The 27,357-nt window shown below is 36.7% G+C and overlaps 1 protein-coding gene across 4 annotated transcripts in view; it reads right to left on the bottom strand.

The window, feature by feature from the left end:
- Positions 1-27,357, bottom strand: part of DROSHA (drosha ribonuclease III) — a 117,707-nt gene that overhangs the window by 62,696 nt on the left and 27,654 nt on the right. For all 4 annotated transcript variants that reach the window (XM_036926608.2, XM_036926609.2, XM_057496104.1 and 1 more), the window contains 5 exons: positions 25,413-25,499; positions 19,664-19,735; positions 18,007-18,088; positions 17,056-17,130; positions 7,493-7,662 (listed from right to left, as the gene is read on the bottom strand). In XM_036926608.2, the coding sequence (XP_036782503.2) occupies positions 7,493-7,662; positions 17,056-17,130; positions 18,007-18,088; positions 19,664-19,735; positions 25,413-25,499 (486 nt within the window). The remainder of the gene's footprint in view (positions 1-7,492; positions 7,663-17,055; positions 17,131-18,006; positions 18,089-19,663; positions 19,736-25,412; positions 25,500-27,357) is intronic.

Raw genomic sequence — 27,357 nt, 5'->3', positions numbered from 1 at the left:
CCGTATTATAGGGGTCCCAGAAGAAGAAGAGAGAGGAAAAGAGATGGAAAGTATCTTAGAAGAAATAATTGCTGAAAACTTCCCCACACTGGGGGAGGAAGTAATCGAACAGACCACGGAAATACACAGAACCCCCAACAGAAAGGATCCAAGAAGGGCAACACCAAGACACATAATAATTAAAATGGCAAAGATCAAGGACAAGGAAAGAGTGTTAAAGGCAGCTAGAGAGAAAAAGGTCACCTATAAAGGGAAACCCATCAGGCTAACGTCAGATTTCTCAACAGAAACCCTACAGGCCAGAAGAGAATGGCATGATATATTTAATACAATGAAACAGAAGGGCCTTGAACCAAGGATACTGTATCCAGCACGACTATCATTCAAATATGACGGTGGGATTAAACAATTCCCAGACAAACAAAAGCTGAGGGAATTTGCTTTCCACAAACCACCTCTACAGAACATCTTACAGGGACTGCTCTAGATGGGAGCACTCCTAGAAAGAGCACAGCACAAAACACCCAACATATGAAGAATCGAGGAGGAGGAACAAGAAGGGAGAGAAGAAAAGAATCTCCAGATAGTGTATATAACAGCTCAATAAGCGAGCTAAGTTAGGCAGTAAGATACTAAAGAGGCTAACCTTGAACCTTTGGTAACCACGAATTTAAAGCCTGCAATGGCAATAAGTACATATCTTTCAATAGTCACCCTAAATGTTAATGGGTTGAATGCACCAATCAAAAGACACAGAGTAACAGAATGGATAAAAAAGCAAGACCCATCTATATGCTGCTTACAAGAAACTCACCTCAAACCCAAAGACATGTACAGACTAAAAGTCAAGGGATGGAAAAACATATTTCAAGCAAACAACAGTGAGAAGAAAGCAGGGGTTGCAGTACTAATATCAGACAAAATAGACTTCAAAACAAAGAAAGTAACAAGAGATAAAGAAGGACACTATATAATGATAAAGGGCTCAGTCAAACAAGAGGATATAACCATTCTAAATATATATGCACCCAACACAGGAGCACCAGCATATGTGAAACAAATACTAACAGAACTAAAGGGGGATATAGACTGCAATGCATTCATCCTAGGAGACTTCAACACACCACTCACCCCAAAGGATAGATCCACTGGGCAGAAAATAAGTAAGGACACGGAAGCACTGAACAACACAGTAGAGCAGATGGACCTAATAGACATCTATAGAACTCTACATCCAAAAGCAGCGGGATATACATTCTTCTCAAGTGCACATGGAACATTCTCCAGAATAGACCACATACTAGGCCACAAAAAGAGCCTCAGAAAATTCGAAAAGATTGAAATCCTACCAACCAACTTTTCAGACCACAAAGGCATAAAACTAGAAATAAACTGTACAAAGAAAGCAAAGAGGCTCACAAACACATGGAGGCTTAACAACACGCTCCTAAATAATCAATGGATCAATGACCAAATCAAAATGGAGATCCAGCAATATATGGAAACAAATGACAACAACAACACTAAGCCCCAACTTCTGTGGGACACAGCAAAAGCAGTCTTAAGAGGAAAGTATATAGCAATCCAAGCATATTTAAAAAAGGAAGAGCAATCCCAAATGAATGGTCTAATGTCACAATTATCGAAATTGGAAAAAGAAGAACAGATGAGACCTAAGGTCAGCAGAAGGAGGGACATAATAAAGATCAGAGAAGAAATAAATAAAATTGAGAAGAATAAAACAATAGCAAAAATCAATGAAACCAAGAGCTGGTTCTTCGAGAAAATAAACAAAATAGATAAGCCTCTAGCCAGACTTATTAAGAGGAAAAGAGAGTCAACACAAATCAACAGTATCAGAAACGAGAAAGGAAAAATCACGACGGACCCCACAGAAATACAAAGAATTATTAGAGAGTACTATGAAAACCTATATGCTAACAAGCTGGGAAACCTAGGAGAAATGGACAACTTCCTAGAAAAATATAACCTTCCAAGATTGACCCAGGAAGAAACAGAAAATCTAAACAGACCAATTACCAGCAACGAAATTGAAGCGGTAATCAAAAAACTACCAAAGAACAAAACCCCCGGGCCAGATGGATTTACCTCGGAATTTTATCAGACATACAGGGAAGACATAATACCCATTCTCCTTAAAGTTTTCCAAAAAATAGAGGAGGAGGGGATACTCCCAAACTCATTCTATGAAGCTAACATCACCCTAATACCAAAACCAGGCAAAGACCCCACCAAGAAAGAAAACTACAGACCAATATCCCTGATGAACGTAGATGCAAAAATACTCAATAAAATATTAGCAAACCGAATTCAAAAATACATCAAAATGATCATACACCATGACCAAGTGGGATTCATCCCAGGGATGCAAGGATGGTACAACATTCGAAAGTCCATCAACATCATCCACCACATCAACAAAAAGAAAGACAAAAACCACATGATCATCTCCATAGATGCTGAAAAAGCATTTGACAAAGTTCAACATCCATTCATGTTAAAAACTCTCAGCAAAATGGGAATAGAGGGCAAGTACCTCAACATAATAAAGGCCATCTATAATAAACCCACAGCCAACATTATATTGAACAGCGAGAAGCTGAAAGCATTTCCGCTGAGATCGGGAACTAGACAGGGATGCCCACTCTCCCCACTGTTATTTAACATAGTACTGGAGGTCCTAGCCACGGCAATCAGACAAAATAAAGAAATACAAGGAATCCAGATTGGTAAAGAAGAAGTTAAACTGTCACTATTTGCAGATGACATGATACTGTACATAAAAAACCCTAAAGACTCCACCCCAAAACTACTAGAACTGATATCGGAATACAGCAAAGTTGCAGGATACAAAATCAACACACAGAAATCTGTGGCTTTCCTATATACTAACAACGAACCAACAGAAAGAGAACTCAGGAAAACAACTCCATTCACAATTGCATCCAAAAAAATAAAATACCTAGGAATAAACCTAACCAAAGAAGTGAAAGACTTATACTCTGAAAACTACAAGTCACTCTTAAGAGAAATTAAAGGGGACACTAACAGATGGAAACTCATCCCATGCTCGTGGCTAGGAAGAATTAATATCGTTAAAATGGCCATCCTGCCCAAAGCAATATACAGATTTGATGCAATCCCTATGAAACTACCAGCAACATTCTTCAATGAACTGGAACAAATAATTCAAAAATTCATATGGAAACACCAAAGACCCCGAATAGCCAAAGCAATCCTGAGAAAGAAGAATAAAGTAGGGGGGATCTCACTCCCCAACTTCAAGCTCTACTATAAAGCCATAGTAATCAAGACAATTTGGTACTGGCACAAGAGCAGAGCCACAGACCAATGGAACAGACTAGAGAATCCAGACATTAACCCAGACATATATGGTCAATTAATATTTGATAAAGGAGCCATGGACATACAATGGCGAAATGACAGTCTCTTCAACAGGTGGTGCTGGCAAAACTGGACAGCTACATGTAGGAGAATGAAACTGGACCATTGTCTAACCCCATATACAAAAGTAAACTCAAAATGGATCAAAGACCTGAATGTAAGCCATGAAACCATTAAACTCTTGGAAGAAAACATAGGCACAAACCTCTTAGACATAAACATGAGTGACCTCTTCTTGAACATATCTCCCCGGGCAAGGAAAACAACAGCAAAAATGAGTAAGTGGGACTATATTAAGCTGAAAAGCTTCTGTACAGCAAAAGACACCATCAATAGAACAAGAAGGATCCCTACAGTATGGGAGAATATATTTGAAAATGACACATCCGATAAAGGCTTGACGTCCAGAATATATAAGGAGCTCACACGCCTCAACAAACAAAAAACAAATAACCCAATTAAAAAATGGGCAGAGGAACTGAACAGACAGTTCTCCAAAAAAGAAATACAGATGGCCAACAGACACATGAAAAGATGCTCCACATCGCTAATTATCAGAGAAATGCAAATTAAAACTACAATGAGGTATCACCTCACACCAGTAAGGATGGCTGCCATCCAAAAGACAAACAACAACAAATGTTGGCGAGGCTGTGGAGAAAGGGGAACCCTCCTACACTGCTGGTGGGAATGTAAGTTAGTTCAACCATTGTGGAAAGCAGTATGCAGGTATATCAAAATGCTCAAAACAGACTTACCATTTGACCCAGGAATTCCACTCCTAGGAATTTACCCTAAGAACGCAGCAATCAAGTTTGAGAAAGACAGATGCACCCCTATGTTTATTGCAGCACTATTTACAATAGCCAAGAATTGGAAGCAACCTAAATGTCCATCAATAGATGAATGGATAAAGAAGATGTGGTACATATACACAATGGAATACTACTCAGCCATAAGAAAAGGGCAAATCCAATCATTTGCAGCAACATGGATGGAGCTGGAGGGTATTATGCTCAGTGAAACAAGCCAAGCGGAGAAAGAGAAATACCAAATGATTTCACTTATCTGTGGAATATAAGAACAAAGGAAAAACTGAAGGAACAAAACAGCAGCAGAATCACAGAACTCAACAATGGACTAACAGGTACCAAAGGGAAAGGGACTGGGGAGGATGGGTGAGTAGGGAGGGATAAGGGGGGGAGAAGTAAGGGGGTATTAAGATTAACATGCATGGGGGGGTAGGAGAAAAGGGAGGGCTATACAACACAGAGAAGGCAAGTAGTGATTCTACAACATTTTGCTATGCTGATGGACAGTGACTGTAAAGGGGTTTATAGGGGAGACCTGGTATAGGGGAGAGCCTAGTAAACATAATATTCGTCATGTAAGTGTAGATTAGTGATACCAAAAACAAAGCAAAAAAAAAAAAAAAAAAGGGCAGTTCCTGTGTGGTAACCTCCAACGAGTTCTACACAAGGGTATAAAGGGCATATAAAAGTGTAGGCAAAGGGTCTGTTTGTGTTTATACAGAGGATCAAAGCCTAATTGGGCTACCCCGAAAATGAACTAAGATACGATATGAAAAAGAACTTCCAACATCTGCACTCTCTGGAAGACTCACGCCAGAAGATGATCATCAAAAAACCCCAACAAAGATCCACGCACTGCTACAGCTGTAGATGCACTCATCCCACCAGTTCCTGGACTTGCCATGGGAATGAGGAAGGAGATATCTAAGCTGGCCTGTGCATACAGTAAAACAACAAATTTGACTGGATCTATACTGTTGGAACTCAACCAAGAATTTGGAGAGGTGCAAATTGTAGCGCTCCAAAGTCTTACAACTACAGACTATTTACTGTTAAAAGGACATAAGGGATGTGAACAGTCCCCAGGAATGGGTTGTTTTAATTTGTCTGATTTCTCTCAGACTGTTCAAGTTCAGTTGGACAATATCCACCATATCATAGATAAGTTTTCACAAATGCCTATGGTGCCTTAATGGTTTTCTTGGTTTCACTGGAGATGGCTGGTAATTACAGATATGCTTTGGTTATGTAACTATACTCCTATTATGTTAATGTGTGTGCGCAATTTAAGTAGTAGCTTAAAACCTATATATGCTGAAGTTACTCTACAAGAAGATTTGTCAAAGAAATAATCAATCTTCCCATGTTTTCTTCCGCCTGCTACTTCTATAGCTTTTCTTCTTCCTTCCTAATTACAACCCTTAAATAGAATTCGTGCCTTATATCAAATTTACCGAGTATCATAACTCCTCCAACTGGTAAAGATACCTCAAGACAAATGCTGGGCATAGAAGCCACAGGGCATAAATATGCAAAGAAGTAAAAAGCTAACCTTTTCAAACAATAAGGCTTCCCTCTCACTTACCAACTTCACATTTCCCTGTATGGCCCCAGAAGATGACTGGTTAGCCAGAGACGGGTAAGATTCCTCAAGGGAGGAACAACCTAAGACAGGCACAGTCGCAGGGGGGGCCATCAGGTGAGAAATTGGGGATCAACAGAGGTGAGGCTTAGAACCTCACCCCCCCTGTTCTGAGAGAAATCTTCTGCATATGTGGATGTTTTATTGCCCTGGTCTAGCTTGGATTAACACATAGTCTACAGGCACACACCTGATCATCTACATTTGCTCTCTTACAACACTAAACTATGTTTTCTACCTTTATCTTGCATCTACCTACCACTTAAGCATTTTATTAAAAATAATAATAATAAAGAGAGAAATGTGGTATCCACATATAAATCAAGTATAAAAACCAAATGAGTACTCATATTTGAACTGACTGTTTAGAGTTCATAATGCATGAGCAAAACCGAAAGTTTCTGTGATGACTGCCCTTGTACTGTTCACTATGTAACTTATTCATTATGTAAGCATTTGTTCTCCATGTAAGAACTTGTTTGTTATGCCTCAGAAGATTGGAGACTGACGAAAATTAGGCTTGGGGTAGATTAAGGAGTGTGCATTGAGCATTGACTCCCCTATACAGAATTTTATTGTCGTTAACAACCATTTGATCAATAAATATGAGAGATGCCCTCACAAAAAAAAAAAAAAAAAAAAAAAGGACAGACTTCCAATGGTAAAATAAATAAGTAACCGGGATGTAATGTATAGCATAAGGAATATAGTCAAGATATTGTAACAGCTTGGTAGGGTGATAGCTGGAACCTAGAATTATGTATATAAATGTTCTACCACTGTGTTGTACACTTGAAACTAATGTAATGTAATACTGTGCGTCAACTACCCTTCAATAAAAAATAATTATTAAAAAAAAAAAAAAAAAATGTGCACTTCCTCAGCCTACTACAGGACTTCTTCCTAAGGAATTAAATGGACATATATTCAAAGATACATACATACATATGTGTATATACATGTTTATAGACATATATACAATACAAAATCCAATATGGCATTATTTGTTATGGCAAAAACCTGGAAGCAATGCAGGTACTCAACCTCTGGGCAGTTAAATAAATTGGGGTCCTTTTTTATTATATTCCCAAAGAAATTTAAGACAACAGAAAAATGTTATTTTTCTGGTAGTTGTTTCTAAAGGGGGATGAGAAGGGAAAAATCTGAATATTAATACCTAACAGTATAATGCCAATTTTGTTTCAAAACAATATGAAATGTATTCCAAAGAGAATGGAAAAGTATATAGTATCATCTCTACAGAATGGAATGATGGATAATTTTTATTATGTTCTTTGGGCTATTCTTCTATTTTCCTTATTTTCTATAGTAGAAATATATTACTTTTATACTCAGAAAAAAAAATCAGACCTGAACATATCTAAGAACTTCATAATTCTCCATAATGGGCATAATAAACTTAATAATCAGATGAACTTACCACTAAATATGCTTACATTGTTATATTTTTCTTACTAAATATTTAAAGGAAAAATTATTCAAAGGACAAGAGGCAATCAGTAGTTAAACGTTTAAAATATTTTGATATTGTTTCCATGAAATATTCAGAGAAGATGACTCAGTTTCTGAATGTGTAAGCACCAGAACATACCGTTCCAGGATTGGTGACGATCATGCCTTTGCATTCTTCGGCATATTTCTGCCACTCAAGTTCTTCCCACTGAAGCATATTGGCAATCTCCTCTTCGGGAACCAGGGCTTTGCTGCACCGTAATAAGTAGAGGAGAATCTGGTGCATGGACAGCACTTCCTTTCCTCCATCTTGGGTGGGTGGGTGGGGTGGGGGGGAGATAACAATATGCAATTAACATCCAGTCATCAGCCGAATAAGGTAAAACAAGGTGGGGGGGGGGGGCATTTACAAAAATGGAATTTAGAGTTTACACTGTTCAAACAGGTGCCAAACAACATGAAAGCCATTTGTTTAACTGATGAACAGTACTCATAAACCATCTCATTTCCTAAAATGGCAAAAACAACATTACAAATGATAAAAGACTCCATTTGTGAGGTATGAATACAAAAAAAGTGCCTACCTACATAAATTTAAAATCTACCATAAAGAACCACAGTTTATAATATATAGAATCATGTTATGTCTTAAATATTTTATCATTCTTTCTAGGATAACAGATGAAAACTCTTTAGAAGTGATGTAACTGTCCTAAGGAAATTCTAAGCTTTTATGAGATATTTATAGATGTTTTCAAATAAGCTATTATTGTGTTATGGTCTAATTTCTTGGTGCTAATGTGCTGCACCTGCCACGAAGAATAGAGCTCAAGAGCCTGTACTAATATCATTAAGATCATTATGGAGTTAGTACATAGAAAAAATACCAAGTATTCTGAGGTTTGCAGAAGCATATATTACCAAGTGCAGAGGATAAAAACAAGAAAGGACATAATTAAAGTACCTTAAAAAGAGTTCTTACAAGTACCAAGTAATCTGGTACTTGATGAACCAAAGACATTCATTTAATGTGGGCATTAATTTCAGGTTCACAGGCTTCTGCCTCCTCTTTGGGCTTAGCTTCTTGAGCAATATGTGCAAACACCTTGTACCCTTTCCCTTTTGCCTGGTTCCATCTAAAGGAAGGTCAAGAACCCTGAACGTTTAAAGGACAATCCTTGCTTTCCCCAGGCCATGAGATAAGCCAGAACAGCAGTATAGGACCAAACACGTCATGGAGGAATTAGGGAACCAAGATAGTGGGATGGGTGGGCAAAATGAGAGCGTCTTTTTTGTGCTAGAGAAGTTAATAGCACCCAAGGAATGTGGGAAACTGTAACAGACAAGGACAAAAGATTTTAATATGAACTGCTATGGGCTAAGAACTTAGACAGGCTTACTATGCATCAGAGAAAGAAAAGGGTAAAGATCAAAATTTCTTTTTGATCTGTATTTTTTTCAATCTCAGATAGTAGTCTGGAACTAGATGGCACTGCTGCTATAGAACTAATATATATAGGCATGCATTCATACACCAATCTAAACACTTGCTCATTCATTCAATAAATATTTACTGAGCACCTACTATACAGCAGGCACTCTTCCACGCCCTGGAAACACAGTGGTAATCTAAATAGTGAAGCCCTTTATAGTCCAGTGGAGGGAAAGAAACAATAAAAAACAACTACATGATAGGTCAGGTCAAGATGAATGCTATGAAGAAGAATCTAGCTAGCCAAGGAACCGCAGCTGTATTAAAAAGTGGGGTCAGGAAAGGTGTCTTTGAAGAGATGCCATGTGAGCAAAGACTTCAGGGAAGCAGACCCACCAGGCAGCTACCTGGAGAAGAGTGTCTCAGGTGAAGAAACAGCAAAAGCCCTAAGGTGGGCGGGACTGACGTGTTCCCGGAACTGCAGTGAAGCTGGTGTGGATGGAGTCAAGTGAGAAAGAGAATGTGAGGGAGGCAGCAGGGAAGTCGGATCTTGCAAGGCTTCACAGAGCACAGCAAGATTTTATTTGGGATTTTATTCTCAGATTGGAGCATGTTTTTGCCATCTTGTGCCAGACACTGTGAGTGGTTCCATGTCACATTCATGGGGAAAAAACCCAACCATACAAAACCACAAGCTCTAGGCCCTTAAGAAGCACACAGGCTAATGATTAATTACAACAGTTCCTAGAGGTATCTTTACAGGGAACATTCTGCAGAGTTCACTAGTCAAAGACCCTGAGACTATTAAAAAAAACTGTCCAAGAAGTGACAAAACACAAAATACAATCAACCCACACAAAGACATGTTCTATCTAGTGATTCAGATTATTGTTTACAGCAGTGAAACTTTTTTATGCCTCATTACAAAACATCTGCCTTAAACCCAAGAGTCACCTTAACAAACTCCCATGGTTAAGGGCATATTTCTCAGGGTCTGCCTCAAAAGACACTTCAGTCTGCCTGCGTGTGAATATGGTCCTCAGTCAATGACATTCCCCTCTTCACTACAGAGCCCAGCAAACCCGTCGCGCTCAGCTGTCATAACACCTCTCAGTAACCTCTCAGTCTGAGCCCATGGTAATCTCTGCTTCCAGGGAGCCTGAGGTGAGCAGGCAGACAGAAGAACGCTAAAGCCAGCGTATGTTACACTCCTGTGTATACATATACAAGAGCAGCAATAAAGGAAACCTAGAGGGCCTTGAGAAGAACTGCCACACTGACTACATTCACTAGGAGCCAAGGGAAGAGAAAAAGAGCACTTGGCTTGTAATCTCTGCATTTGGTAAGATTATTAAAGAGTTTGTGGGCCTATGAGGATACATCAGGACTCTAGGCTACCCTGAGAAGTAGAGGGTTGTTTAGAAAAAAAGATTCAGGATTTATTTGGGGAGGCTGGTGTGTGGTGGAAGGAGCAAATACATGCAACTCCAAGTATACAAAATAGCACTAGAATCTCCCCACAAGCAGTACAAATGGCTGATTTCATGGTACTTCAAATAAAAGTAAAATGGACAAAGAGCATTAAATTTAAAGTGAAAAGACTGAAAAACCAAAGAGCTACTGGGAGAGAGGAATACTTAAGCCTACAAACCAGGGGCATTGCCAATTTAGAATACCTGCAAGATAAAGAAAGGTGGCAGCAAATGCTTGTGACAGCGTTTCTACCTAGTCTGGGTGCAAAGCTGCGGACGAGGGGGGAGAGTTTTGTAACAGCATAGAAAATAGAAGCATTTTTTTTTTTAAACACACAAATATCAAGTGTTAAAAAGGTCATGCTGACAGAGAAACTGTAAATCCATGTTGAAATCTGCTTAGTATTTTGAATGGCATCTAATATCTAAAAAGATAGATATTTACCACTGTGGAAAAGCAGAAACTCAGGACCTGAGGTGAAAGATTTATCAAAGAGGGGGACTGAGGCACTGCTCCTGGCTCGGTACTTGGGCATGATCCTCATGGAAATAGAAGGGACATAAGACTAGAGAGGTCTGCCAGAGCCTGTGGGACAAGGGCTGGATTCCTCACACCCAGCCCAGCAAAGAAGATATTTGTGGAATGACTTTCTGAAGCAGATAAATAACATGGCCACTTATTCAGAGGCTGCCACGGATTTACTAATGTTAATGAATTGGCTCTTTCGGCTTGTCTGCTTTTGCTACGTGTTTATGTTGGGGATTTATGGAACTATGTCACTGAGGGCTAGGAAGTAATTTTTATCTCATTGGCTGCGATAAATAGGACATGATATAAATGAGAAATCAGAGTGGGTAAGCTAAGGTTAGCAGGAATTCTGCCAGTACTGGGACTGGAACCGTGACAACGGTTCATTATTAGGGAAGAACTGGAGTTTGTGTTTCAGGGAATGAATCTGGACAGTCATTAATGAACTGACAGACTTTATAAACTGTTTCTTACAGACCCAATTCTCTCAGTTTATATTGCTTATTTATATGGTTATTGGGGGGGGGGAGAGCAATTTGTTAGGGAACTTGCATTAAGAATATGTCTGGTTAAGTGAGTATTTCTCAATAGTGTAACATTCAATTTTAAGAAATGTAAAAATACCTTCTTATTTCCCTACCCTGAGAATAACTGTATAACTGCATTACTATGACTCCTATATTCCTACAAAGATGCCCTGATATAATCTTAGTTTTTGAAAATCTGCATTAACCATAGCTATTTTCTAAACTAAGAAAAAAAAAAGCCTTTCCAATTATAAAGGAATATTAAGATGCTATATCAGTTAATGTTGTTTTCAAACTACACTTGCCTCTCTGGGAATTTTGAGATACTCTTCTACCCTTTAGCTCTCTGTCAGCCAAACCCAAGAACTACTTCTCCAGAATGGGACCATTTCCAAAAACCAATCTGCTAGGTAATCCATTTGCAAAATTGCTTTACTACAGCAATGACATAAGCAATGAACAGTCTTTCCTGTAAGCTCAGCCTCCCTATCTTGAATTATGCCCTGTCCCAGCCCCAGATACAGTCAGAATAAAACCTTAAACTGGCTTAGAAGAATTTCTATCAACTGTTTGTCTACCAAAGGTAGAGGCAGAGATAGGAAAGAATAAAAAATTTGAGAAAATTCTTAAAATCTCCATTAGCCTATTGTTCTGTGATTTGACTTCTGGTAAGCTGACCTGCACTAAATAATCCTTGCTTTAAACTTAATTTAAGCTTAATTTTAGGTAATTGGTATAAAGCAAATGAGACAGCTGCCTTCAAAATGGGTAAACTAGGAAACCAGAGAAAATTATGATGACTGATAAACTTTCAATGAGATATTATAATAAATGGATATAAATGAAAAGCAAATAAGAAGAGAATGATGAAATACCTGAAATATATGAAAACTTATTTTCATAGGAGTTCAAGTAAGATAAAAATACTAAAAATAAGATTACTTTTTGCCTATTGAAGGGACAAAACTATAGAAGACTAGTAATTTCCAGTGTTGGCATATGTATAGAAAATGGTTAGTGTTGAAAATGTTGGTTAGAACTACAAATTATGTCCTTTTGAGAGAGAACTTGGCCAACATCTCTCCAAATTTAAAATGTACATATAATCTTAACAAATAATTTCATTTCTAGAATTCTACCTTATAGAAACACACAAATGCAAAAGGTTAGATGCACAAGACTATTAAGTATTTATACATAAAGGGGAAAAGTAGAGACCACCAAAATAGTCATCACTAAAGGAATTAACAAAAAACTAATGCCATTCAGACTACAGAATGTTATAGAGATGTTAAAAAATGAGGCAATGTATTTATAGAGAGGATGTCTGAAATAGTTGCATAAAAAAGGCAAGTTGTGGAATATATTTAGTTATTCCACCTAAAAAAGCCTAATTCTCCGTACAGAGGTTAAAACAAATACAAATCAAACCACTTATAGCAACTACTCATTTTCACATGCCCAGAGGAGGAGTATTCACTTTTTTACGTTATACAATTTTATATTCTTTGTATACACACACACACACACACACACACACACACACACACACAAACACATCTAGTCATCTCAAGTAAAAGCAAAGTTAGCACTTAACTCTGTGAAGAAAGAATGGTTTTTTCAATAAATGGTGCTGGGTTAGTTAGAGATCCATACTGAAGATAATGAATTGGACCCATATGTCATACCACTTGTAAAAACAAATTTGAGACAGACAATAGATCTAAATTTGTAAACATTATAGCTGAGTATCTTGATGACCATGAGGGTAGGCCAAGATTTCATAAACAAGATACAAAAAGCTCTAAGTTAGGGAAAAAATATGTAAACTAGACATTAAAATTAAGGATATCTATTCATCAAAAATCATCATTAAAATAGTGAAAAAGCAATCCACAGAGAAGGTTTGGCAATAAAGGATCTGACAAAAGACTCATATAACAAAAGAAAAGTGAGCTAGAAACTTGAATAGGTACCTCAAAAGATGATAATCAAATAGTCAATTAATATATGAAATGGTGCTCCAATTTCATTAGTCATTACAGAATTGAAAATAAAAACCATAATATGATACCTCTGAACACTCACCAGAAGAGCTAACTTTAAAAGGAAAGAAAAATAGCAGGTATTGGTGAAAATGTAGAATAACTTGAACTCTCATATGTATGCTGGTGGGAAGGCAAAATGGTACCACTTTGGAAAACTGAAAGTAGCTACAAAGCTTAATGCATCAAAAATTTATATTCCTAGGTTTATATCCACAATGAAAAAGCATAAATATACACTCACCAAAAGGCATGTGCAAGTGTTTGCTCAGCACATGTATGGTATTTGAAAGAGCACAAAACTGAAAATACCCAAATATCCATTAATCCCAGAAAGGTTAAATATACCTTAATTTAACCATACCATATAATACTACCTATTAATGAGTTAGTGAACTACAGTTTTTGTAACAACAGTGTCTCAAGAATACATAATACTGAACAAACAAAAAAGAATATATAATTTTGTTTTTTATCATTCAAAAGCAGGTCAAACTAAGACATGGTGCTTTTAAATCAGAATAGACACTTACAGAATGAGGGGCTGAGCAGGGCCTGGAAAGGGGCTCTTGGATGCACGCAATCTTGATCTGGATGTTGAGTACACACTCATATTCACTTTGTGAAAATTCCCTGAACCATATATTTAAGATATTTGCACTTCTCAATATTGCTGTTATACTTCAATCAAAGGCTTACTTTATAAAAATAAAAGGCAATACCAAAGAATGTTTGAAAAGCACATTCATTCTCTTTAGTAACAAAATACAGTACTTTTTAACTAAGGAACTATTGTGACTAATTAAATAGTTAGTGAACAGGTACCTACTAAGTCCCAGGTAGTAATGTTAAGAATGATACAAGAAGATAGACACTGTTTACTCCTTAGTCCCATGGGAAACAGTTGAGAAATTTAAAAAGGAAGAAAAAAAGTGCAAAGAAGGGAAGGAGGGAGGGTCCAAAATGTGAAGAAGACTAATAATTCATTTTTCATGGCAGCATGAACTAATGTAATTCTTTTGCAAGAAATTTGGCACTACATACCATGATCTTTAAAAATATTTGCTCAATGACTTATTAAAAATTATGATGCAAATCACATATTACTATGATGACAACTATGTAGCAAAAAATGAAAATATGTATAAAAATGTCTTCTTCATTTTGATTCACCATGTTCTAAAAGATCTTTAAGGAAGCATATTATAAAAAGCAAATCAACCACAATTTGCCACCCAATCCCAAAATGCATTTTCTACATTAGGCAGTTTTCTGTATCCTTCAGAACATATAGTTTCCACAACTATGTAATATGCGTATTTATAAAGAGAAATCTAATTAGAAAGTAAGTCCAATCCTGTTAAAAAATAACTCAACAGACCATTTTCTTTATGACAACCTAAATGCTATCCTGACATAGTATCTAAGAAACACTTTGTGAGAACTGAAATACCTGACATAAGATTTTCCTCTAAGATGACTTTAAAACTGACTACTTTCTATTAGATATTTGTCTGGTCATAAAATACCTAGAGGCAGACAGATACAGAAAGGAAAGGCTTTTCTACAAGCTCACTCTAACACCACTTTCTAATAAGTTTACTGCTGAAGCTCCATTATAAAATCAAAAACACATTCACTTGAAAAAGAAAGGACTTCTCAACAACATGGATGGAGCTAGAGGGTATTATGTTCAGTGAAATAAGCCAGGCAGAGAAATACAAGTACCGAATGATTTCCCTCATTTGTGGACTATAACGATGAAGCAAAACTGAAGGAACAAAACAGCAGCAGACTCACAGATTCCAAGAAGGGACTAGTGGTTACCAAAGGGAAGGGGCTGGGGAGGGTGGTGGAGAGGGAGGGAGAAGAGGATTAAGGGGTATTATGATTAGTACACATGGTATGTGGGGGGATCATGGGGAAGACAGTGTAGCACAGAGAGGACAAGTGGTGACTCTGTGGCATCTTACTACACTGATGAACAGTGACTTCAATGGGGTATGGGGGGGACTTGACAATATGGGTGAATGTAGTAACCACAACGTTTTTCATGTGAAACCTTCATAAGAATGTATATCAATGATACCTTAATAAAAAAAAAAGAAATTAAGAAATAAAGAAACTAGGAACTAAAAAAAAAAAAAAAAGGACTTCTCAATAAAATAAAACTAGATGTACAAAGGAAAAAAGCCTCTGAATGAATTTTCCAAACAAAATAAGCATTAAGAATACACGAAAAATATGAGTAATGCTATTTTAAAATAAAAATAAGCCATTTTGACTAAGTGTCTGGACTGAGGAAAGGATATCAAGGACAAAATCTTGAGGAAAATCTAAACTAGAATGAGTAAAAGACAAGAGACAAAAGCCACAAAGGACAAAATCAGATTGTCAGGAGAAAATAGAGAGTTCAGCACACAGAGCTGCTGCCACATTAGGGTGAGGATTAACATGGAAGCATGTCCCCTGGATTTGGTCTGGGGAGGCTGGCTTTGGTATCTGCAGCTGCAGCAGGGCAGGGACAGGGCTAGAAGAGTGGGCGGCTGGAGCAAAGCTAGGCTGTGAATGGACCAGATTCTGGAACCCAAAGGAGACATCAGGGAGGCAAGGCCTCCTGCCCCAAGAGGACAAGAGGTGTGAGGAGAAGAGCATGAACAAGGGCTGAATTTCTGAAATGCTGGTATGTAGACATGGGCAGAAAGCTTACATGCTGAAAAGCTCCCCAGCTGAAAACATGGATTTACCGTGGCAGCTCAGTTTTTTTCTCCAGTATCAATGAGTGGCCCATATATAAAGGAAGCAAAGGCAAATGGGTGAATTGACCTTTTATGGAAGGTGGTGATGAGCACAAGGGGCTGAGGCCACTAGAGCTGAAAGGTGTCAGTCAGAGCATGGACTTAAGCAAGAAAGCAAAGAAAGGTGGCTATACAACAAGAAGCCAGCAGAAGATTCAAGAAGCAGCAAAGGAAATAGGGCATGAGAGACTGAAAGTATAGAAGCATGTCCCTGGAAAGAGGGAGACTGGAATGAAATTCTAGAGATGAATGCATTTAGGGTGGTGAAGAGTTTGTAAACAAAAAGACATCCAAAGATTTCATTAAAAACTCAACCATTTTTAAAACGCTAAATAATGCCTTATCTCATAGGTAGACTCTTGAAAAAAATTGAAAAACTTCTAAATATTGCTTTAAAAAACATAAAAGTTATATATTTACTTAGACATTTTAATTTAGTAAGAGAATAATTTTTTTACTGTAAAATGAATAAAAGTATGTCAGAAAAATAAGAAAAACCACCTATAATACCACTAGCTTAATACAACTATCACTGCGATATTTTAGCATAGCTATAATCACGTTGGATAGAATATTTTATACTAATTGTTTTCCAGTTAACTATATGTGTATTTTAAGCTACATGAATTTTTCTGTAGTAACTTCAACACTTGCATGATATTTTATCAAGTAGATTTTCAAAGCTTATAAGTCAATTCTCCCATTGCCCATCTAATTTGGGGCTATCATAAATTATGCAGGGGTATAAAACAGGGTGTATAATTGTACATTTTCATGTCTGACTGAGAAGTCGAAATTAACAGTGTCTGGGGATGGTGTCCCTAGAGATTGAAAGAGGAATGGCAGGCTTATTTTCAGATGCACTATCACACCAGGTCACTGAAACCCACGAGATTTACCTGGAAGAAATCTTACAAAACGTGGCATAAAATGAAATCTTGGGCAGCAGGGAGGGCTGTCTTCAAACAGAGGACCTGCAGCAAACAAGTGAAAAGGAAAGAAAAACTAAATATGACAACTATAGAAAACAAACACTGCAACTTAATTCCTAAGATTTATGACAACTATAAAAAATACCACAAGTAGGCATGTAAAAAACACCATCCCCTCTTCTTCTGAGTGGCGAGATCAATCATGTGGTAACGGCCACAAACATCTGATGAGGATTGCAGTGAAGAGACTACCCAAAATAAAGAGGATGAGAGCTATGTACAGTAAAGAGTATATTCAGTTAAGCCATTTTTGGAAATTCAAAAAGATTTTTCTTTCAAGTAAACAACTGCATGATATAATATGCTTGTGTTTTAACTCCTTTCCATTTTAATCAATACGACTGAGAAAAAAAGAAATACTATTAAAAACTTGGCTTGAAAAGCCATTCATCAGTCCAGTTTAAAAATAAATAAGTAAAAATCTGCAGGAATTATCCAAGAACCAAGTGTCAAGTTTGGAAGTGAATTAGCTCACAGCCTGTGTGTGTTCTGAGGGCTAACCAAAGTCCTGTTTTAATAAACTGTCATCTTAGAAGGAGTTTACTATAGTAAAGTTCAATAGATTTAAAATATTAACTAATGAGATTTTCCCTAACGCTCATAAACCAACTATTTACTCATAACAACTAACACCATCTTCTTAGGTATGAGTTAGGTAATGGATAATGGTAATCTTAGGTAATGGGTACCATCAAATTCTATTATGTAAAAACAACTCATGTTAAACAATAGCAAGCATTCCTATAACTAACACACTTTTCCTTGGATATTTCAGAAATTAGAATTTCACCTTCTATCAAGGTTTTCACATATACCACAATATTTTTCTACAAGCATTAACACTTTCCTATTACTTACCTTTAAGATTCCAGTCATACAATTCCAAAATATCTCTGAATAGGAATAATGAAAAGAGTTCAAGTCCTTTCACACAAAAATTCTGAAAATGAAACCCAAATCAAATTAATGCAGAACTGCAAATATACATTAACTGAAGGTTCAACTTGTCCTAGTCAAGTATCTTAAATAAAAGCGTCTGTTGAAACTATATTAAAACCATGTAATTTCCTAAAAAGCTTGGCAACCATCCTACAATACCTCAATGGCTTGAGACATAAATGAAGTAGGCAATAATGCTATTAGGATTCCTAAGAAAATGTCAACTTAGACCCTCCCAAGGTACAAATAAAATGATGTGAAATTCAAAAATTAAAGTCTTCTTTACGTCATATTTTTCTAACCCAATTATGAAATGTATCAGAATCTCCTGGGGACCTATTGTTAATTCAAATTCCACACCCTGGTAGGCTGATAGGTGTGTCCCTCCTACCCCAACCCCACCCCTATTACCCCCACCCCACAAACACACCCAGAATCACGATTACAGAGTTACCATCAAAAGAGATCCCCTGTACCAAAAAAGTTCAAAACTTCTTAATGAAGGCAAATAAAAGGCTAATAAAAACCACAAAACTTTGTAACAAAATTTCTCCTGTAAACAAGTTTAACGGATGATATATTTGCAAGTGGGACTTGTCTCATAATTCTTCCTCCTACTTGTTTTGCTCAGGGTTCATAAATCAGTGTGTGAGATCTCGCCAGAAGTCATAAGCTTTTATAAAAGCAAATGAAGGCTTATGACCTTAAAAATCAAAACAAAGCCAAAAACCCTTCTAAGCTGCAGAATGAAGGGGTGGCTCTTTCTCTTTAATTCTTTTTAAAAGACAGGTAGGATTACCAGGACTTGCTCAGAGTGAAATAGGTGCAATCTGAACACTGTGTGTCATGCTCATCAATTCCCTTTTGGTGCTTCACTGCCCATGACAGAGCTGTACTGCTAAACAAGGTTTGCAAGCAGAGCCACGGGCTCAGGAAATCGACCCCGACTCCAACACGATGTTAAGCCCACAAGCTTGTTTGCTGTCTAGTTGTTATTTCTTAGTGTGATTTGTTGACACCACTAAATTCAACATCAGGCAATGAATCATTCTGAGATTCACATTAATCTTGCTTTGGAATTTTAAACCTCTTGCATGTATTTAGATAAATCTGCTGCTGAGCATCCACAATGAAAAACAATTAGGGTGAAATATGTAAATATATGGGAAGAAAAATGAACCAAGCACTGATCTTGTCATTGGAGATAATGAATAAGATTATTTCAGCACTATCAGATTCAGTTTCACCGTTCTAATTTTCCCTCTGATAATGACCAGCAACCAAAATGTCCCCTAACCAAAACAAACTAGAAACAGATGTAAAGTTACCATCAGTAGGTGCAACACGAAGAGAAATGGGTTCAAAAAATAGGTCAACCAGGCTAAAAAAATAACCTGAATTTTAACTTTGTTCCTAGAGCTACATCTCACTGACCCTTTCAACAGTGAACACCATACATTAGGGTATTCCTGTAGCAGAAAGCCAAAGCTGGCCAAGTTTAGTGCTTTAATGACATAAGTATAGAATAAACAAAAGAGCAAATGACATCAAGCTGTTAAATAATCTTCTCCCTTACCTCAGGCATCATCTCTTCAATGAAATGAATGGTGTAGTCAATGTTGAACCTAATTACTTTACACAGTGGAATCTGAAATAACAAAAACGAGAGGTTGGGTTCTGCAATACCTTCCTGCAGGCTCACGTGGTACACATGTTAGCTACCAGACCCCAGAAGGCCATGAACCAAATGAGGAAGTTTCACCCTAATCTAAGCTGCTAACAATATTGGAAGTGAAGCTTGACCACAACTGCTCAATTTTATTGGCAAGAACGCAGATGGCCAGGCCTTTACAGGAAATCTGCATAATGTAGGTACTTTATTAACATTATTAGCAGCAGCAACTCAAACATGACAAGGACCCACTAAAACCAAACATAGCGCCCCTAAAGAATTAATAAAACCACAATTAAATACTTCTTTTTCTCAGGTTCTTAAGATCTTTCAGAATCCTCGGCTCTTCAGGCAGATCAAGGACAGCAGATTGCCAAGTCATCACTTAGGGATTTTTAAGTCACTGAAGACACATGCCTCATGCTGTCTATCTGACTCTGGAGCAAAAGCAATCATGGCAGTAAAAATAGTTAACAGCTGACACTTACTGAGCCAGACACTGTTGTACTGCTTCACACACTGTCACTCACGTAACCATTCCTATGAGATAGGTACAACTACTATCCCCACTATACAGTGGAGGAGACTTAAGGCAGAATCATTCAATACCCCACTGAAGGTAACAGGTAGCTGGTGGCTTAGAAAATCATTTCTAGACAATTACTAACTCTATAACAATTTACTACGCTGACAGACAGTGACCACAATAAAGTGGGTGAAGACTTGATAATATGGGTGAACGCTGAAACCACTGTGTTGTTTATGTGAAACCATCATAAGACTGTATATCAACAATACTGTAATAAAAAATAAATGAATAAAGGCTTAAAAGGATGTCTAAAATAAAAAGAAAATAATTCTCTAGACCCCAGGTCAAAGCCACCAGAGTATGCATCTTCCATTACCTGTTCTAATACTCAGGGTTTCTGTGAAAATGAAGGAAGGCTCAGATAACTCATTTTACCAATGTATCATCTGTCTTTTACCAATGTATCATCAGACACCAGCCTAGTGCCTAGTTATAATAGGTTTCCTGTAAGTATATTTTTACATGAATGAAGGAATGAGAAAGGGAGAGTGTGAGGTTACTGCAGTGGTGTGGTTGACTAGCTAGGAAAAATAACAGACTCAGAAGCCCTAGAGTCATGTTAAATAGGCTTTTCTGACAACTTAATCTGTCGATAAGTTGATTTTATATAGATGTAATTGTTTTTACAAACCACAGCAATCAGAAAGAAACAAGTTTTAATTCTAACAGCAAAAGGAATGGTAAGAAAAACAGTCTTATGATGCCATCTACTGGATATCTTTTTGGGCAGAAATGAAATTTAGTTCTTAGACGCTTTTTCATTTTTTTTAAATATAGTGGCTAATTTGAGCAAAAGTCATAATTAACTTTAATTAAGAGATATATATTCACTTTCTTGTGGTACTAAGATCTAAACCAATTGAAACAACATGCTGAGGCCACTATCATTTTTAAGTTCTGTATTCCTATAAACATTTAAAAACATTTGAGAGTTACAAGTTTGTGCATTATTCATATTTTTTAATAACTATTCTTTGTTGGTGACTATGTTAGTTCCATAGTTACTCTAAAACACCCCATGGCCCTTACCTTTTTTAAAAGGTAAGGATCTAAGAAGAAGAAAGGCATATAAACAAGTGTACATAGAATATAATGTATACAAAGTAACTTTTTAAGTATAATTGAAAAACAAATAAGCAAGCAAAAAGGTCGGAAGTGCAAAGAACCAAAGAGGAAGTAATACTGTGGTTGAGTCTTCAAAACTGGGGAGGGATTTTCCAGGTCATCCAGAAAAATTAAGTTGGGGAAGAACAGGTGTTTAGGTTCTAGCACGTCAGAGAAAAGAGAGCTGGGAGAAAAAAAACGTGAGAGAAGCAAGGTGAATCCAGACAGGAGAAGTATGAACTATGCGTGTTATGCAGACCTTAGAGATCAGGATGAGGATTCAGGGCCTATCTTTACAGCAACAACTGGGTAGTTCTTTAAGTGAGAGACTACCATAGTTTACATTCTGGAGGGACTGCTATGGAAACGGTGTGGGAATGGCTTAAAGGAGAGCGAGGCAGGAAACCAGAAGACGAGACTGAAGTCTAATCCCACAGTCCAGGAGCCGAATAAAGAGGAGATTGGAAAGACAGGAAAATTTTTAAACATAGAAAATGTTACTAAATCATACAGTGACAACTCTAATGCAGAAGTGAGAAAGAAGATCATTTCTAGGTTTTTGGCCTAAGTAACTAGAGAGATCATGATGGGATTAACTCAAGAAATTCATCCAGTGTCCCCTGAATACCTCCAATTCAATACGCAGGGAAGATGACAAGTTCAGTTTCACATAGGTTGAAGGGACATCAAGGTGGGTATGTCCAATAGGCAATCTGAAATGAGGGTGTGAGCACATAGCCATATATCACAGCTATAAATATCAGTTTGATGGGGATCAGAACATGCATGGAAGGAAAAACATGGGTGAGATTGTTACTCAGGGAGAGAGTATCCAGGAAAGAAAAGGACCAAGCCCTCGGGCATAGCCAAGAGGCAAGCAGAGAAAGGGCTGTAGTATAAACTTTATTCCTTCTACAATGTGCATAAGCAACTCTGCTGGATGACTTATGCCAGTACAGTTCGTTTCTCAAACCATTTCAAACACAATCGCTTTTTGGGGTTCCTCTAAGAAAGAGGAATAAGTAATATGAAATACGTACTTGTTCTTTTGTGATCTCATCCATACAACTAGAGCCCTTCTGACACACACAAATTTGGAAAGATAGTATCTCCTTTTCTACTTAAACTTTCATCTCTAAGACTCAAAGAAAACGTGTCATTTTCCTACATAATGTGAGCTCAATTGACCAAACCATATAAATGCCTACTTTCATTTCTCAAAACATGTTTGAATACTAACTGACACTAATTCTTACCTCATCCTACCAAAGACAAACAAAAAAAACCCTTCCTGAACTTCTATGCTCTAATTCTACTTAATTTCCAGGCACGGGGCAGTGAGGCCACTGGAAATGGAAGGCCAACTGAGGCAGGAGGGAAATGATCAGGGGATTCTCTTGTGCATTTCAGGACAGGATAAGATATGATGCACCCAAAACATAACTTTGTAACTTTAGTTATGTTGTCAAAGTCCTTAATAACACCTGGTATTATAAGTGATAGCAAATGTACCATAATAAAAGGATGAAATTCTCCTGGAATGCTCTCTACTTAGCCAAAACAAGGGTTTCAATCCACTTCAAATCAAGAAGACCTTAAAAGAATTTGCCAGAACTAGACTTGCTTGATACTCTAACATTACAATCCTTTGCATTCCCTTCTTGTGATGCGCTTTCTCTAGCAAGAGAATGAATCAGATCAGTAAAGTGATTTAAGAATTCTTTTTCTTGGGAGGCTTTTTTAAATTCAAGAGGCCTTTGATGGATCTAATTCCTATGAACTGTACAACACTCAGCTTAAAATTCCATTTATTTTATCAACATTTCTAACATAAATGATGGGGCTTATCTTCTCATTACAGTTAAGTCCTCAAATTTTGAGAACTTGAATATTTATATAAAATAAATGCTGAAGTCAGGAATTTTTCATTCCTATCTTTTGTTAACAACAGTAACAACTGTAGTAACAATTACAATTAATTCAGCTCTCAGTGCCAAACCTTGTTCTAAGGGACTTTAATAATACAAAGCTCAAAGAATCACTCATCCAAGGTCACATAAATATTAAGAATTAGTTTTAAGAAAAGAGAATTAGAAGGTCCACACCCAAGTGTGTCTGACATCATACCCAAAATAAGTGCTAATATGTATTGTATTCCAATCATGATAAATATTTTCATGCATCATGTCATTTATTTTTTGCAAAAGATGGTAAGATTGCTACAACTAATACCTCTCTTATACATATAAAATCAAGGCTTATAAAGACTGAAATGTCAATCATATGGCTAATGTTTAAACCTTGGTCTTACTGTAGCCACACTGCTTTCTTTCTTCAACTAAGGTGATCCTAAATGTTAAAATGAGGTCTATATTACTTCTACAGAATTAAGAGATTAGATAGATAATTTTAAATATTTTCATGTAACTGTGTTATCTGTATTTGCAAGCCCTCTGAGGAAAAAAAGAGACATGCATTATGTTGAGGGGAGCTGGACTACATGGCTTCTAAAGGCCTTTCCAACTCTTTAGGACAATGAGATTTGCTATAACAAAAGATTTAAGTGTCTTCCTGAGACATGAAGAAAAAAAAGGGCAAAGAAACCATCAAAATTCAAAAGCCTCTTAGTGCCCTTCATAAAGATTATTTAAGAATGGTCCTATGTAAAATTTTATAACTATGTATGGTGATGGATATTGACTAGACTCACTGTGGTGATTATTTCACAATTTACACAAATATCAAATCATTATATAATATTGTACATGCCTCAAACTAATGTAATATTGTTTATGTCAATTACACCTCAATTAAACAAAAAAGAATGGTCCAATATTCCAATATTACACCTTTTTCTGTATTATGGTCTACTCTGGAGGTGGATGTAATATGAAAAATCAAATGATTTTATTTTTACATTTAAAATGTAATCATCTTCTCAAAGAAAATTCTCTAGGATAAATACACTGTGGAATAAAGGAAATTCCAGTAAGAAATGATTTCTTCCAAATTAGTATCAGTACTAATAGAATCATGTCTCTTTAGAAAAAAGAAAAAAGAATCACAGAAAGGAACATGGTCAGGAAAAGGTTTTCCTGTATTCTTTATTCTCCAGAGGCACAGAATCTCATAGTTTAAGTAAACAGTACTAGAATCACTCTCAAACTACAGATGTAATTCCTTATAACCAAACCAGAAAGGATTAAAGAACATTCCATTTTGATGGAGACAGACCACAGCTATAATTCAGTAAGTTCTATGGCAGGCAGTGTCTAGACTGGGTAAAGTATACTGTTATACTCCTTTCAGAGCTGCCAGCAAATTCTACTCTACATGCAACTGGAATACAGAATAAGTAAGACAAATCCCAAGATGCCAGCTCTGAGACAGAAAGATTTTCACTTACAGATAGAGAACTTTCATTTGAACCAATTACCAACAAAGTAGCCTTAATACCTGTATACAAACATCATAGCTCTATATGTCAGAGTCTTTTAAAGAGGACATATTCTTGGGGTTCAAAAGCAGAAAACTGTATGAAATCAATTCAGGATCCAGACATCCTGAACAAGCTGTTTCTTTTTCTATTGCCCAGAAACTACATAATGGCCTCTCCTTAAAACTTTCCAACTTTCTTTTGAAGGACACCTAACCCAAAATAGTTTGACACATTACTCCACAGTTTATCCTTCTTTTTCAATCTTTCACACTTTCAAAATGTTATTCTGACACATATTTACTCACAGCATTTAATGTGGACCAAACCTGTGACTCATTAGCACAGATGTCACACTCCCACCTGACATACAGTGCTGGAGACTTCCTGCAGCTCATGCAGAGGGATGCAAAGTAAACGTTACTTAAGTCAGATGAAAAGAAATGTATTCTAACTTTCACAAAGAAAAAGTGAAGAAAAGGGGTATAGGGAAAGAGAAAGCCAGCCAATTAGCCCATACTTACATTGGTCAGGGGGGCATGTGCAAACATGGAAAACCCTTCAAAGATATACTCATGATCATCATATTCTATAACAGTCGGCCTGTCGGTCTACAAGGAAACAGAAACACAAAGCATGAATTAAAGTGAATGTCATGATGAGCACATGTAGAAACCCATCAGGACACAAAGCAACCAAAAGGAACTGTATGGGCTTCATGGACTCCATTAATGTTTTTCTAAACACCAGGGAGAACTTTACACAGAAGTTTAATTTTGGGTGCATTCTCTTGCTTCATAATAGTTACGTACTGAGAAGATCAACAATGTTTATAGTATGGGTGCCATAAAGAAAAAAAAGACTATATGGCTTCATCTTCTGGGAACTCATTTTATTTATTTAATCCCACAATTCTATCAGTCCTATTCTACTAAACTATATTTCTGAATAGAAGTCCTAACAAGAACAAGATAATAACCCAGTGAACTAAAAGATGCAGCATCACGACAGTCAACACTAGCAATGGCCTTGGAAAGCTCCCAAATGCCTCAGGGTGCCAGAAGCTCAACCCCTCACCATTCCCAGGGCCTCCAAGGAGAAGCCCACTCACCAAACACTGCACTAAACAAATCTATTCCTACAGAAAGTCAAAATCTTAACTTCCTGAAAACTAAATTTGTAATTAAAACATATAAATGTTGCTTTAAACATAAGAGACTCTCCTCCTTTATGTCATTCTTTTAGCCCACCATATTTAATCCTAAATGCTAAATATGGAGCTAATTATCAAAACTGGTAAACTAAAAGGTACATTTTCAAAGAAGTTATTGAACATTATTCCTTTAAATATTTTGTTTATATATAAGGTAGAAGATACATATGTAAATATTTATAATATATATATATATACATATATACACACATACACATACATATAAGAACTTCGGGGTGCGGACTAAAGAATATCCAAAAGTACATAAGTTGTTTGGCCAATATTACTGTTTCTTTCTATTTGAATAACTCAACAAAGCTGGTATAAATTAAATATAATGAAAGAACTTCTTTATATTTAATAGTACAGCTACTTCAAAAAACAGTTTGGTAGTTCCTCAAAATATTACATGAGTTACCCTAAGATCCAGAAATTCTAGTACGAGGTTTACACCCATGAGAAAAGAAAACATGTATCCACACAAACACTTGAACACAAACATTCTCAGAAGCATTATTCACAACAGTTCAAAGTGAACAGCACCCAAATGTTCAACAATTGATAAATAAATAAAATATAGTGTACCCATACAATAGAATATTACTTGGCCATAAAAAGGAGAGTTACATATTTTGTCATGGTTGAATCTTGAGAACATGCTAAGTGAAAGAAGCCAAAAAGATCACATACTCTACAATCTCATGCATATGAAGTATCTAGAATAGGCAAATGACAGAGATATAAAAAGTACCTGAGCAGTTCCTGAAGGTTGGAGGGTGGAAAAAACTGACTGCTAATGAAAGGATTCTTTTGAGGACAATGAAAAGTTAAAAGTATCTTATTTTTAATAACATAATTTTGAAATTGAAATCTCTTGAAGATACAAGCAACCAGAATTAATAAATTTTGTACTGTAAAGGCAATATAGCATAGTGGAATAGCATATAGCCAAGAATGTTAGACTCTGACCACCTAGCTGCAAATCCCCACTCTTACATTCACTATCTGAATAATGTTGAGCAAGTTACTTAATCTCATCTGCAAAACATGGACCACTGGCCCACCTATACAGTGGGGATAATAAAGAGCTACATTATGTGTTGTTGCGAGATATATATTAATACATGTCCAATATTTAGAATAGTGCCTAGTACCACTGTCAACAAATATTAGGTGTTATTATTACTGTCATAAATACAATAGATCTTCTTGTTTGGGTCACTAAATAATATATAAGCTAGTTGCTGATTTTTAAA

The sequence above is a fragment of the Manis pentadactyla genome, chromosome 2 (genome assembly GCF_030020395.1).
Source record: "Manis pentadactyla isolate mManPen7 chromosome 2, mManPen7.hap1, whole genome shotgun sequence".
NCBI lineage: Eukaryota > Metazoa > Chordata > Mammalia > Pholidota > Manidae > Manis > Manis pentadactyla.
Note: the sequence above shows the minus strand (reverse complement) of the source record. Positions and strands in the feature narration are given on the sequence as shown.